This window comes from Ananas comosus, linkage group 10, assembly GCF_001540865.1.
Source record: "Ananas comosus cultivar F153 linkage group 10, ASM154086v1, whole genome shotgun sequence".
NCBI classification, from domain to species: domain Eukaryota; kingdom Viridiplantae; phylum Streptophyta; class Magnoliopsida; order Poales; family Bromeliaceae; genus Ananas; species Ananas comosus.
Genome location: NC_033630.1, coordinates 5,932,336 through 5,948,694, shown reverse-complemented (window position 1 = coordinate 5,948,694; position 16,359 = coordinate 5,932,336). Strand labels below are relative to the sequence as shown.

Below are 16,359 nucleotides of genomic sequence, written 5' to 3'. Positions count from 1 at the left end.
CAATCCCAACCCAACTATATTACTTTAATATTAACAACGTATCGACATTTAATTAACTATATTAAAATGCAAGACTTGATTGCAATAATTTTAAAAATTTAAGTAAAAAATTATAAGAAGTTGAAATTTTAAGACCATAATGTCACGCTCCTCAAAGTTTGAGGACCAAATGTGCAATTTGGCCTTTTTCTTCTATTTGTTCTATTTTTTGAAAAAAAAAATACTAGTTAGACACACTCAAAAAAAAGGGGTAATTATAAGATTTAATAACTTTTTTAAAAATTTTAATATTAAAAAAATTACAAGATAAATAAAAAACATTAGAGATTTTAAAAATTTTTATAGTTTTTTTTTGGAACGCACAAAAAACATTACTCTATATATAGAATATGGGAAAATGCTACTAAGTACATGGCTAAATGGCACAGCATTAACTTGGGGCACATTTGAGGGTAGTGTTGGGAGTATATTGCAAGGCTAATGCATGTGTTCCTGCATTAAAAGCAAGCCCCACTTATTCTACGTATCTTCATTTTCTCATATGATTTGACTCTCCCTCGTTCGTTGGTGTTACGGCATTTCATTAATAAAGGGAGGGAACTCAGGGAAGAGCTAGTATAATATACACGTAGGACTAATATAAAATAAATATATATTTTTTAACATTTAGCTTTCTCTAAAATTTTTTTTCATTTACAAATATATTGTGCAAAATTATATTTACAAAAAATGATCCTCTACTTGTTATGTGTGTGTGTCATGTTGGACGTCCAAGTTGAATAGGACATAACAAAATGAACCACCTTATTTTCTCTTATATAAGGGATCGTTTGGTTATATATAATTACAACTGTACTGTAATTATAACTGTATATAAATATAAATTCAGTGTCTGATTTGATATTTTTAACTTCAATTGTTGCGTAATAACTGCAGGAGAAGTCCCAACTACGCTCAAACTGATTGCAGTTTCACCTGAAGCAATTAGAGAGAATAACTTTAAACAAAATATAAGCTTGCTTTCGTAATTATTTTTAAAATAAAAATAAATATATTTTTCAACATTAGAGGTAATCTCATTATCATATATATAAAATAATAAAATTTTAAAAATTATTTTTAACTGTATGTAATAAAATAAATTATTTATAATTATATCGTTTTTTATTACATCCAACCAAATACGATGCATATAGTTGAAATTGCTACATCTTCAGCTACATATATCTCCAACTATATTGCATTTATAATTATATCTAACTAAAGGCCCCTTAGTCTACGTGCTGCTAATAAGATAGAAAAATTATGTTCAACTTAAAATTCTAACATGGCTCTCACGTGTCAATGAGAGAATTATTATTACAAATATAAATTTACATAGGCTAATTGCAAAAAATAAATAAATAAATAATGCACACAAAAAAGGCGAAATAAATAAATAAATATTGAGTAACATAAAGTACAAAGAACTTGGGGTAGAAAATCAATACAAGAAGCAATGCGGGTGTTAATTAATATTATTTTAAAAACTTTAAGTACCATCGTAGTGGTTTCATATTTTTTTTATTTTAATATACTATAATTTAAAGTGTATCAATTTAATATCATTTGGTTTCATTTTTATCTTTTTATATTAATTTTACTAATTTTTTCGTTAAATCAGTGAGAAAGTTAAAACTAAAATGTACTAAAGTGAATATTCGATAAATCTAGGTGGGATATCTGAAGTTTTTTTTATATAATTTAACAAAATATTAACGAAAAAGCTGATGAAAAAATAAAAATAAAACAACATGATGCTAACTTGATACATTTTAAAATTTAAACCATAGGATATTAAAGTGAGAAAATGCAAAACCACAAAAAAATGGTATTTGAAGTTAACCCTATTATTTTTAAATTTGCTTTTCACGCTTTGAATTAAAAAATGATTAAAGTACACACAGAGATAAGAAAGAAAGGAGCATGCAACGTAACAATGATATTTTATTGTAGATCCATCATCTAATATGAAACAATTGGAAAAGCTAATATTCCATCCTTTTATTTGTGGTTTCCAAACTTTTGAACAAAGATTTACTTTGGTCCTTGAATTTTTAAACTCTTAAAAGAGCTCGCTTTACTCATTTGATGCATTTATTATTACAGAATAAATTATCGCTCACACCTAGTACACATGTATTTTTACGTTTCATACATTTATTATATATTTCAAATTTATAACTCATTGAGCCATAATTTTTTTTATATATAAAAATTGGATTTCCGAATTGAACTTATGAAGTTGATAAAAATATACAAAAAAATTATGGCATATAAAAATACAGATAAACAAGATGCAAGTAACAAATATTAATTGAACATTAGGATCAAAATGAAAACTTGATGCAAAGTTCAGGATCTAGCAGTGCAATTTATACATTATGGTTTACTGGTATATAATAATGATTCGTAACTTTGTTATTGGGAGCAAAATGAGGAGAAAGAGATGGTAGGAAAGGAGCATCTTACCTTTCCAATATATTCTTTCGGTGGCAGGTATTAGATTCCAAATTCCAATCTAAGCATTATAAAAAGCGTACGTAAAGAGTCTTGCGTGAGATGTTCCCCTTGTGCTCATTTGCTCTGCAAATTTGGTTGAGAGAAGTAACAGGTTAATTAAGTATCCAACAAGTAGGTGGAATTAACTAAAATTCTATTTTGTTATATAGTTTTATCTAATCTTTTCTACTACAAGTCTTTTTGGTGGAAATTGCTTTTATAGGTATTCTGAAATTGACATAGATTACTGCTGTACCTACCAATATATTAATGTGTCATAAATAAATTAAATTTAACTGTATAAGTCAGCACACTAATAATAAAACATTTTTTTCGTACGTCGGCGTTAAAATTATACTGGAGTTAAATATACGTGCAGTTGAAGATGCAACAATTACAATTATGTATATCTCATTTATTTGGATACAGTAGAAAGTGTTGTAATTATAAATTATTTATTCGGTTGCATATTATCAGGTGGAGAGATTACCTTCAATATAAAAAAATATATTTTTTATTAAAAAAGAATTAGAGATATAAGTTTACCTCCTATTTCAAGTTACTCTCCAAAACAAATGCAGTTGAAATTGCAACTAATTTGCGTGTAGATCCAATGACTGTAGTGGACCCTCTTATGCAGTTTCAACTACAGCAATTGGAACTACACCCAAATCGATAGCAGCTTCAATTGTAGCAGTTGGATTCAAACGCTTCAAGCCAAATGTCGGATTTGAATTTACATCCCCGTCATTTAATTTGAGCAAAACACACCAAATCAAAAGAATTAAAAAGCTATTAGTAAAATCAAATTTTTTAAAAGTCAAATGTAGCTTGCTAGATTAAAATGGATTACAGTTGAGATAGATTTTATATATTTTTTTATTTAATTCGAGCCAATTAGTGACTTTCAAACTTAACAATTTGAATGCAGTGTTTTTCTCCACAACTTCAATTCGTATAGGTAATATAATTTACATAAGGGTTAATTGCATACACGTTCTTGTAAACATAGTGAATTACAAATATATCCCTGCAAAACTCAATTTTCATAAGTTGTTCCTGCAAAAATCCTAATGTATGCAAATATGTCCCTCTGGTTAGAATCCGTTAGTGAACTGTTTATTTTTTAAAAGTGGATTCGTGAAATAATATTTTTGCCCTAACAAATATGTCCCTTCAAAAGCATTTCCTCATTCTCTTTTTCTCCCTCTTCGGGCCACCAGAGCGGACGGCGGCGGCGGCGGCACTTCAGCGAGGTCGGGGTTGGGTTCGCCAGCAACAAAGAAGAGGGAAGAGAAAGAATGAGAGGAAGAAGAAGAGGGAAGAGGAAGAAGGAGAGGAAGAGGAAGAGGGAGAGGGTTCGCCGCCGCCGCCGCATCTCCTCCCTCGCAGGCGACGAAGAAGAGGGAAGAGGAAGAGGGAGAGGAAGAAGAAGGGGAAAGATGAAGAGGGAGAGGAAGAGGAAGAGGGAGAAGGTTTGCCGCCGCCGCCGCATCTCTTCCCTCGCCGGTGACGAAAAAGAAGGAAGAGGAAGAGGGAGAGGAAGAAGGGGAAAAAGGAAGAGGGAGAGGGTTCGCCGCAGTAGCCACATCTCCTCCCTCGTCGGCGACGAAGAAAAAGGAAGAGAAAGAGGGAGAGAAAGAAGAAGGGGAAAGAGGAAGAGAGAGATGAAGAGGGAAGAGGAAGAGAAAGAGGGAGAGGGTTCGCCACCGCTGCCGCATCTCCTCCCTCGCCGGCAACGAAGAAGAGGGAAGAGGAAGAGGAGAAAGAGGAAGAAGGGTAAAATCGCCAATTCACGTTATTAACTAACTATGTTTAAGTTTTTAGCTGTGGTTAATGAAATTTTTTTAACAGATCCTAACGATAGGAACATATCTACATACATTAGGACTTTTGTAGGGACAACTTATGCAAATTGAGTTTTGCAGGAATATATCTGCAATTCACCATGTTTGCAGGGACGTGTATGCAATTAACCCTTTATATAACTATAAATTCATTAAAATAGGTAACTAACTTAATTTTCATATTCGAAGAACCACCAAATTATTTAAATTAAACGAGTTAAAAGGTTAAACATTAAAATCAAAATTTTGAACTTTGTATATTTTCAATGTTAAAATCAAGATTGATAAGATCAATATAAAAAATTGTTATGTGAATAAATAGGCTGTAAGATTTATTTTTATTTTTTCAATTTACAAATAGCATTGCTCATAAAGTATATATATGCTATCATATCAACCACAACTATTCCAAACAGTCTCTTTATGTAATCCGTATATTGCAAATACGCAAAAATAGAACATCATATATGCTAAAAACATAAGGAAAACGAAAGGAAAAATAAAAGTAATTAGCCATGTCCACTTAATTTCTGTAAATATGTAACTCATAAACAGTTCATTCGCTATTGTTCTTCCTTTAATTATTTAGATGAATTTATGATGTGGCGTGCTTTTTCTTTTTCTTTTTCTTTCTTAATTACACGTGCGTTTGTGTTAGCGCACTTCTACAGGTGAGATGATAATGGAGGAAGTAGGCTAATACTTAGCTGCTAAGATTACTCCATTAAATTATAATTAAAATTAAGAGTACAAAAGGGGAGACCCCATTGGGTCTGTTTAAGCGGTTTTGGACTTTGGATAGTGTAAGATCGGATATGGATCGGATTTATATCGTGTACGGATACCTGCATGGGTATCCAAAGCATAAAATATAAATAGTTATTATATGATAAATTCAAAACAGGAATACAAAATTTGTAATAGTTACACTTGTATTAATTATTTTAAAATATATACAACCATCATCCTAAACACATACAATAATATAATAGTTAGAATTATATTGAGAAGTCCAAACACATATAAATAATTGCAAAACACATGTGTCTACTATAATATCGTTAAAACACATACACAATACAGTCCAAAATATTATAGCGAAAAGATAAGTATATAGTTTTTCAATTTTCACAAGTTTTCCAGCTTTTTTTCTTTTGATTTTAACTTATGATAGTTGGGTATGTTACAAGGTTAGGGCATGCGCGCGCGTCTGATCTGAATACGAAAACTATTATGGACCCTACCTGCCAAAGGATTGCGTTCGAATTGAGTCCAAGTCATGTATAGGTATAGATATCCAGTCCCATATTCGAAGCTTTAATCGGTAATTGTCTTATCCGCATATTATACATTTTTACTCAGGTCCAGATAGGATCCGGGTCATCTTCGAAATATTGAGTATTTTTGACATCTCTAACTGCTCTATTCAGGGCAAGTTGAAATGGGAGCGGGCTTATTGGACCGAATCAAAAGAATTCCACTACCTCCCACTTTTTTTATCGTAGGATATCTTCGGGTCCGGTAGAAATGAAGGCAGACTTTTTACAGATTGAGACAGATCAAAAGAAGAAAAGTGTCTCCCACATCTTACTCTATTTCTTAGACAAATCAAAACAAAACGGTATGAATTAACTTCTTTTTTTTCCTACTTATCGTCTTATTTAGAACTGATCGGGGCATGAACTTTGTCAACCCAAATCAATTTGCATCCCTAATTAAGAGGGTGATTTTCTGGGCTCATTGTACTACAACACACTGTTACCCATTCTTGTTGAGCCCTCTGGGCCTTATAAGAGATGGATCTTCCTTGTTTGTGAAACAATTGTTCTCAGGTTGAGTCCACCATTTTCTCTTCCACGGTGCATGCGATAAACAATTATTCCCTAGTTTCGCAGTGAGAAAACTCTTTAATTTAGATGCTCATGAGTAATAAAATTATCAAATACTTAGATGAGGACTCTGTTTGAGTTTGTAGGGGGAGCACGTTACGTACGTGTAGTCATGAAATTTTTTTTTTTGTTTGTTTATGTAAAAAATATAACGCCATGTAGGCTTTTATAGGTCCATTATCATATAGTAAATCTCACCTTCTCAAGTTCTCTTCTATAAATCACTCCATACTGAATGAAAATGTTAATAATTGTGTCGACACAATAATTGTGAGCCCTGTTTTGGAGGAGAGCATTTGAAGATCTACATAAGCCCTGGAAACTCAAAAATATTTTCATTATTTGAGAATATGCATAAACTTACTCATTTTTGTTCTCAAGTTCAATAGAAAAAGTATACATATAATTTTTAACAACCAACTTGTAGCGTACGTTGTGTTGAGACTGAAACAGAGAGGAAATATAATGCTCTGTTAAGTTCTTATGAATTATTAAGAACAGGGTAAACTTTAATTTCCCACGTATTTTTATTTTTCATTCTATAGTTCAAAAACTCGCACTTAACTAGTCTGTGATTTTATTTTTGCTTTACCAAAAAGAACTGTTACCAAATAGGATAGCAAGATAATTTTTTTTAAAAAAATCCTGTCAATAGATCATTAGAATGAACCAAAACAAAAAACCCACAAAATAGTTAGGTGCAATTTTTTATACCGCAATGTGACAAAGTGAAAACATATTAAACTGTAAGATAATGAAGTATAACTTTTTGAATCACGTAGTGGCAAAAAAAAAAAAAAAAAACTAAATATTAAACATACATTTCTCCAAATAATTAGATAGACAATTAAAGGCCAAATCTTCCTGATAAATATGAATTACAATTACCAAAGTAATCATAACATCAATTGTGAATAAAAATAATAAATATAGCGACATATTGTAAACAAATATCTGTTTCAATGTAAGCAATTATTTGAGATAAATCACTAATAAATTACTACAGAAACTGTAGCCCACCCCAGTTTAGACCATGTCACTTATAAGCCGGACATGGTTACTGCAATGCTTCTCCACAAACATCTTCGATGCACCTGCTACCGTTTTCCGCCACGTCTATAAACAAACAATAAGAGCCAAAAAAAAAATAATAATACAACAATTATTAGACAAGTTAAAAAAAAAAGAAGCAATTGATATATGTAAACTGGAGAATTGAGCAAATTATGCAGCAAATGTATGAACTCCAGGTTTTTTATCTCTTTAAATGCATTCGAAAATATGAACATGATTGCTACCCAAATCTCCCTGAAGCATCAAATATCCTAAACAAACATTGTTTGTATCATTTAACCTTTGATATCGTTTATGTAACTTAAATTAGATCCAAGACTCAGCACACAAACTACTTGTTAAGTGAGACAAAATGGTCACAAAACCATAAAACTAAAATCGCAATTGCTATGCAGTATGCTGGTAACAGATAACATTAATGACATAAAAGGAAAAAAACCTTAATTTTTTAAAAGATAGATAATTTTTTTATATTATTAAAAAGAAGTTAAATTATAGTTTTGGTCCTCAAACATATACTACTTGTATTATAGTGATGTGATAGTACTTAAATCGATAATGTTATAATCGCCGGGATACTATATTTCTATTATGTCAAGGAAACACTAGAGTGCATAGTCAATTAAATTTGACCGTAGAACTTAATTGTAATAATTAAAATATCTGCATAAAAAAATATAACAAATTAAAGTCTAAGTACCAAAATTTGCTATTATCCATGAAAAAGGTCACCTTTTCGAGAGCCGCGAGGAGAAGCCCGATCCCGACGGCATCGTCGGACCGCAGGATCCCGATCCGACGGAGAAGCGGCGCCTGTTTCCGCGAGGAGGTGGGGAGGAGGAGCCCGGCCCTCCACTCGGCGCCGCCGCAGCTTCTGCGCCGCTTCGCCGACGGGAGAGCGTCGGGGCGCGCGGAGAGGCCCGAGGCGACGCGCCGCGACGAGCGCTTGCGGTGGAGCGCGGCCACGGCGGGGGCGGCGCGGAGGAGGGCGCGGAGGTCGCCGCGGAGCGAGGCGACGGCTCGGTCGAATTCGGATCCGGATTTGCGCTCGCCGGCGTCGGGATCCGCGAACTTGCGGAGGAGCTCCTCCGACGACGCCCTGCTCACGTGCTGGATCGTCGCGCACGCGTCGCTTGTCGCCATTAATGGCAGTGGGTCTTAGAATAGAGGACGGAGGAAGGAGATGGAGAGGGCGCGATGGAATTCGACCGTTGGAGGGGAAATGGGGAAATTGGGGGAATTGGTTTAGGGTTTTTAAATTAAGTGAGGGAATATAGCCGTTGGGAGTCTAGGGTTTATCTGCTTTACACGTGGCGCGTGATACGAGGTTGAGGTCACCGAGGTGGTCGGTTGCCTCGGTGTTTGCTGCGTAGACCGGGTTTACCAGGTGTCTCACAGACCGTCAGCGAAAAATTGATGGGAGAAGGGGAGTGGTCCAAGGACGACGTGGTGGACCTCATTCATGCAAAAGTTTTCGATTTCCTCTGCCACGTAGGACAGGTGTCTTGTGGATTTCAGTGTTACTTAATAATTTTTAAACCGAAGTATTATTTGGACATTTTCAATGTACAAAAAGTGAGAATTTCAAAAAGAAAAAAAAATGTAGTGGTTGACTGGTTGTTAATAAACTACGCGCATTTTTCTGAGAATCTAATTTTGAGAGATTATTGATTGTTTTAGATGCGCGCAGCTAATTAATCTTGTGGACTAATCCACTATTAGCTTAATTCTTTATTTTTGCAATTAAAAAAAAGCCTTCTTTTTCCATATAATATACATTAGCTGTTCATTATTTTTCTTTATTTATCATAAAGTTATATATGATTTATAAAAGTCATAGAGGACCTTCTAATGAGCTAAATGGAAAGGTTCCAAACTATAATCGAAGGATGAGAATTTCATATCATCATATGAGTTTTGTATAGGGAGGGATAGCCACAAATTAAGGATAAATAATTGATATGAGTTTTCCATAGCATTTTAGCTAATAAAAAAACCTCTAATTCTGCGTACGCATACAATTTCGTGAGGCATAATATTTTTTGCATTAAATACACATACTAGATAACTCGCACACAACATCTAAATAGGCCCTTGCTAAAGAAATGTCAGTAATTAAATTATACTTTTGGTCTTTAAACTATGAAACAGACGACATTTTTGTCTACAAATTTTTATCTATCGTAATTTTTTACTAAAATTATGTAGATTGTTGCAATTAAGTTTTACAATTTAATTTAATTAATCAGATGCTAATAGTTTATCGACATGATAGTTAATGTGACATCTTAATCATTATCATATAATCATTCATATTAACAACACATTACCACTCAGTCAATTAAATTATACATACAGTAACACTTAATTATGATTGTTTTAACTAAACATTATAATACGTTAAAATTTGAAGACCAAAGTATCACGCACCTCATAACTTCAGAACCAAAAGTATAAATTAGCCAAAAGGAAAAAAAAACTTCCTTTTATTATTCTTTTTAGCTTAATTGTGACTGCTGTTCTATTCATAATCTTGTAGATTATTTTAATTAATCATCTGAGCAAAATATTTAGATTTTATATTAGTTCTCATCTATCTAGCTTTCCAAAATATTAAAATAAAATAGAATAATTCTCTTAGGCTGTGTTTGGTAATGGAATAATGTTTAGAAGTATAAATATTTTTATTCTTGGATTTAGGGTGTATTCTAGGATATAGGAGAATAAAATGAATTTTATGTTTGGTATGAAATTCTCTTTTTCAGAAGAATACGAAAATTTATGTTTGGAAAATTGCTTAGGAATAATAGAGAATAGTAGTAAAAGTAGATTAAATTTTTCTAAAATACCAATATTGCCCTTGTGTGTGCCTCTTTTATATATAATATTTAATAAAATGAACAACATTTCATGTAAAATATAATATATGCAATAAAATATTTTAGTGAAAGAAAATTATATTTAATATTTTAATATTCATATTATTTATAAAATATTTAATAATTAATTATAAAATATTTTTACCTTAGATATAATTAATCAAAAATAGTATACACAATAATATAAAATATTGTAAAAAGTTTTAACTAAAGAGACATTTGGCAAAGGAGTATAGAGTAGGGTAGGTGGGCTCAACCAACGAGGCAACGTTTTCATTTACTGCCTTGGGTATAAATTGAAGGACACAACTATTCCACTGTTGGAGAGGAATAGTTGTTAACGGGTTATTCTAGAATTGTCAAGAATAACCCGCTTTGACCGGAATTAAATATTCCTTCCAATTTTACTTATGTTTGGCAGAATTACAGGAATAAAATGTGTTATTCCTATTATATCCTGTAACCAAACACAGCCTTACTGCTTGTGAAGCTCGAAACAGATATTTATCGAGCGTTGCAACAAGGCGACATGCTTGTCACCGTTGGACATAAAAGATTACATACTTTTTCAATAATAATTACTTTCGTAATTTAAAATAAAAATTATGTTATATAAGCTGAATTAGCTCGCTAAATATTCAACGAGGGGCACCGATTTGGGAGCCTGAAAAAAAAAAAGATCTTTAAAATATTAGAGAAAACAAAAATTGGATACAGAGAAAATTAATGTATTAATTAATAATATATCATATATAATATACATCCGCGTAAAACATTTTTGGATGTAATTGTGATATATATAGTAGTGCATGACACGTCACGACCTATAAATCCCACCCACCCCCGTATATATGATGGGATTAATTATTGTTTCACAATAAAAGCGAAGATATATAGTAAAATAATATTATTTGTCGCCTTAATTACTTTTTGCTTGTTTGAAAAAGAGATTAAACTTTAATTACCCACTTCCAATGACTACGGAAAAAGGTTGTAAATTAGGCCGAATAAAGTAGCAGGAACACATCAAATTATTAATTATCATAGTGGAGATTTGTCGATATCAAAGTATCAAACCTAAAAAGGTTTAGGTTTGATACAGTGAGGATGAAGTAGGATGTCAACGGGTTGGATTCGGGGCAGATTTTTAAAAATTCAACTCCGAACTTGCCTCCAAACCCAAAATCAAAATTCAATTCCAAATCCGACGGATTTTAAAAATCTATATCCAAATTCGAACCCGATAAAAAATCTGAAATTCGAATCCGAACCCAAAAATCCGAACTCGGAACAATGATCTCTCTTTTCAATATTTCAAAATATATTACATTAAATCTAAATTTTTAAAGTACAAATTCAAATATAACATCAAATTTTTATACACATATTATATATAATGTAAAATAAATTTGGGTCGGATCGGATTGGATACAGTCAAGACCCATATTCGAATTCATATCCATCGGTTTTTTTTTTTAATGTCTATATTCTTAAAATCGTATCCGTACCTATTGACATTCCTACGATAAAGTGAAAAATATGAAGTAAAGCATATTCATACAATTTTTTTTAAAAAAAATTAAAAATCCTAATTTGCTACAGTATTTGTAGATGCAAGTGAAATTAATGTCTCCAATTGAGACAAGATAAGTTGAGGTTCCAAATTTGTGTGTACGTGTACTGTGTTGGCTTCAACTGGTAACGCTTACTAATTACCTACTTTAATTAAAAGGTGGTTTAAATAATAATGGTGGGACAAAATTAGGAAAATTTTTCTTTCTGTTTTAATGTATTAATTAATAATAACATTAGTTACATTCCCGAATGTAATAATGAACATCACACAAGTGCAAATTGTAACGTGGTTTTGTCTACATCGATATAGGCTAATTATTGGTACCACTTTTTAGGTTAGAAACTTCATTAAAAAGCTTTGTCTTCCACAAGTGAGAACAAAAAGCTACAGCATTTAAAACTGGAGATGTCTTTTTTCTTTTTTTTATTTTTTTTATTTTTCATATATATATATATATATAGTCCAGTTGCTATACTATCGATAGCATGGAGGCCTCCCTGCTACAAAGTTGCTTTCGATGATGCGGCTTCCAAATCGACGATCAGTTCCGTTAGACTTAATTTACACTATTAAAAGTATTTGAAAACTAAATTTTAAAATTTTTCGACATCATTTGGCTAGTGATCAAAATGTCTTAAAATTGACAGTTTTAATGGTAGATGTGATGCACTTGTAAATTTAATAGTGTAAAACAATCCAAATCAGATGAAATTTTTATATATATTTTTTTTATTATTTAGAGTAAAATCAGTACCTATGATCTTAAATTCAAGACTTCTATCATCATTTTTTATGAGATTTTTATTTTCAGTCGTTCGTTTTTAGACTACTCGTTTGATAGTTAAATAATACCGAAAAATTATGAAATTTAATTTTCAAATACTGTCAATAGTGTAGGTCAAGTCTAACGGAGCCGATCGTTGATTTGGAAGCGGCATTATTGAAAACAACTTGGTAGTACGGAGGCGTCCGTGCTACTATCAAGATATAGGTTTTAGATCAGGAAAGTTAGCTCTAACATTTAGTTGCCAAATGTATGGCTTGCATTTCATACGTACACAAGATATTTATGAAGTTAGGCTCAAAGACAAAAGGGCAAAAAATACAAAAAATGAAGGGCTGGAGGTATATACTTTGTGGATCTAGAAGACACTCCATCTTCCCAAGATCTAATTTGAGATTGTGATGTTTAAAAGCATCTTATTATATATTTTGGTAGATCCAAAAAATTTCAGAAGTATTTTTATTTTTTTTTATTCTTTAATGATATAAATTCATGAAAAAAAAATAAAGTTTTTGGAGGAGAGATTTAAAGTACTTATAAAGTTTTAAGAAATAAAATATAAAAACGGGTGTTTTTGACGGTGCAAAAATTCTAAGCTAGGCCAAACTCAAATTGATCTGAGGTTTAAATAAAAGAAATTAAATTGATATAGGAGAAAGAGGATAATCTGGAATTCCCCAAGGAGACAGGCGTGACACTTCGCTTCTTAGAATGGTCATTTATTTCACAATAATTCTAGCCTTAAAATCACTCAACTCTCTTAATTTCTTGGTCTTAATTACTGCCCAAAATAATAAATCCGGATTAAAAAATTTAGCCCGATAATACTTTATATATAAAATTATTTTGGGAATCAAACTCCAAATTCAGCTACTATCTTTTTAGGAGGACGGAAGCCTTCTTCCTCTTAAGTCGTTTTAGATGATAAAAATTTCAAATTGATGATCATAATCAATAAAGTTGATATAGAGTATTTAAAGTGTCTAAAAACTAAATTTCATGAATTTTAGAAATTATTTACGTTGTGATCAAGGATAACAAAATCGACAGATTTTTATAATCTATATGAACCGTTTGCTTGTTTAACGGCGTAGAACAATCCAACCATCTTGAATTTTTGATAAAAAAATTCTTTATACTATTTAGATACGTTTGAAAACTCCGATCATCAATTGAAAAAGTCTAACATATATTTTCACAAGATTATTCTGCTTTTATCGTTTATTTTTCAACTCTTCAATAAATTTGATAACAAATTTTAAAATATATAAAATTTAATTTTTGGACATTATAAATACTTTAAATCAACTTTAATAATTTTGATTACCGATTTAGAATCTCTATTATTTAAAATAACTTCAGGGGATAAAGGCCTCTCTTCTTCTAAACGGGTGAACCCCTCCTACTTGTATTTAGGGAAAACTTCGAAAACCCCCACTGTGGTCCCGTACTTTTTTATTTTAGTACCCTATGATTTAAAGTGTATCAAGTTAGTACCATGTGGTTTCTCATTTTATCACTTTAATACCATGTGGTTTAAAGTTTATCAAGTTAGTACTCTGTAGTTTTATTTTTGTATCAAATTAGTACCCTATAGTTTTATTTTTGTATCAAGTTAGTATTCTATAGTTTTTAAATCATAGGGTACTAAAATGATAAAGTGCGAAACCACATGATACTAAAGTGATAAACTGTGAAACCACAGGGTACTAACTTGATGCATTTTAAACTATAGAGTACTAAAGTGAAAAAGTGTAAAACCATATGGTCCTAACTTTATACCCTTTAAACCACAGGGTACTAAAGTGAGAAAAAATAAAATCACAAGGGGATATTTGAAGTTTTCCCTTGTATTTACAATGTTCGATTTCCGCGTGTTCAGATTCTAGTGGTAGATTGTTTTGGGTGGGATTTGGCCTAACTAAGAGCACTGTGGACATACCTTAGAAATATTATAATAATAATAATAAAAAGGGCCATGTGATTGAATTATATCCTAGATGACATGACAAACCTATAATAATTGAGAGGAAGTTTGACAAAGTTTTTTTATAGATTATATATACGCCCTTTTTAGAGTTTAGGCAACGTGGTCAAAGCCCAATCTGCTTTTTGAATCTGCCTTTATCTTAAGAGCACCTTCCGTACGTGCCAAGAGACACCTCGCTATGTCAATTAGTGTGATTCGGGCTCCGTTTGTTTACGCAGCTTTTCCAACGCCCCATAGAAATATGTGATCTTACTTTTCGAAACTTATATTTTGACATCTAATTTTGATATTATCTTAATAAAACACTCTAAATTATCTCATTTCTCCATATATATATATATATATATATAGGGTCCGGCTACTATACTATTATGAGTACGATCGCCCTCGTACTCATAAGTTGTTTCCGATGATAGAGCTTCCGAATCGACGATCCACACCGTTAAACGTTATTTACAGCATTTAAAACTTCTAGAAATCAAATTTTATAACTTTTCGACATCATTTACCTTACGATCAAGAGGTCACAAATTTGACAATTTTTAACGGCTGGTATGAGATACTTGCTAATTTAACGGTGTAAAAGAATCGAGATTTGTTGAATTTTTGATAGAAAATTCTATTCACTACATAGATAAAGATCAATAACTCCGATCTTGAATTGAAGGATCCGATCATCCTTTTTTAGGATGTCGTTCGATTTTGACCTTTCATTTTATGCCCACTTGATGGACTTTATTACGATTTCGAAAATTTACGAAATTTATTGTCTAGAAGTTTCAAATACTCTAGATCATGTTTAATGGAGTCGATCGTCAATTCGGAAGCTCCATCATTGAAAACAACTTATGAGTACAAGGGCTCCAATACTCATAATAGTATAGTAGCCATGGCCTATATATATATATATATATATATATATATAATATAATTATATTATTAATTATATATATATATATATATATATATATATATAAATATATAATATATTAAAGTGATAGATCTAACCGCCAAAAATTTATGAGTAATAGGCTTTATACTCATAAGAGTCAAGTAGCCGGACTAATATATTATATATTACAATGGATAATGATCTAAACCGCCAAAAATTTATAATAGAGGCTTTATACTCATAGAATATAGTAGCCGGACTATAAATATATATATAATATTAATATTATATATATATATTACTCTATATATATATATATTATCACAACATAATTAGTTATACGGGACACATGTTTTGGGACCTTTTAAGTAAGTGTCACAATTATGCTGAAAACTTAAAACACATCTACTTAATGCACTAATTACAATGCCTCAATCCAACAATAATAAGAAGATTAACGTCTACTCAACTCCCACCACACCAGTCCTATTTTGCCCATACAAACAGAAAAAAAAAAAATAAAAGAAAATTCAATTACCATCTTTCTCTCTTCTTCACTCAAATCTACTGAAATTCTAGAGAAAGCCTTTTACGTGAGTCGCCTCTCCGCACCACACTAGACAACAGAGATAGTAGTTCAGCAGTTGCTAAAATGCTTAAATAATGTTGGTAATTACCGAACTCTTGGTTATAGCGACACTGCTTAACTACTCATATATACCTAACCACTCCACATATAGGCAAATTTTTAACAAGTGTCGGTAATTTTAGCTAGCAGCACTTTTTGACATGTACCTACATTAAAAATTGTCGCTACTAAATGCGTTTGTTTGTAGTGTATTATAGTCCGCTACTACACACGTCTTGAGTACGATCGACTTTGTACT

The 16,359-nt window shown here is 31.7% G+C and overlaps 1 protein-coding gene across 1 annotated transcript; it reads right to left on the bottom strand.

Annotated features, from left to right (window-relative positions):
• Positions 7,118 to 8,594, bottom strand: LOC109716842. The gene is made up of 2 exons (XM_020242444.1): positions 8,084 to 8,594; positions 7,118 to 7,393 (listed from the first exon to the last, which is right to left on the bottom strand). The coding sequence occupies exons 1-2, from the start codon at positions 8,492 to 8,494 to the stop codon at positions 7,304 to 7,306; spliced, it is 501 nt and encodes a 166-aa protein (XP_020098033.1). The 5' UTR covers positions 8,495 to 8,594; the 3' UTR covers positions 7,118 to 7,303.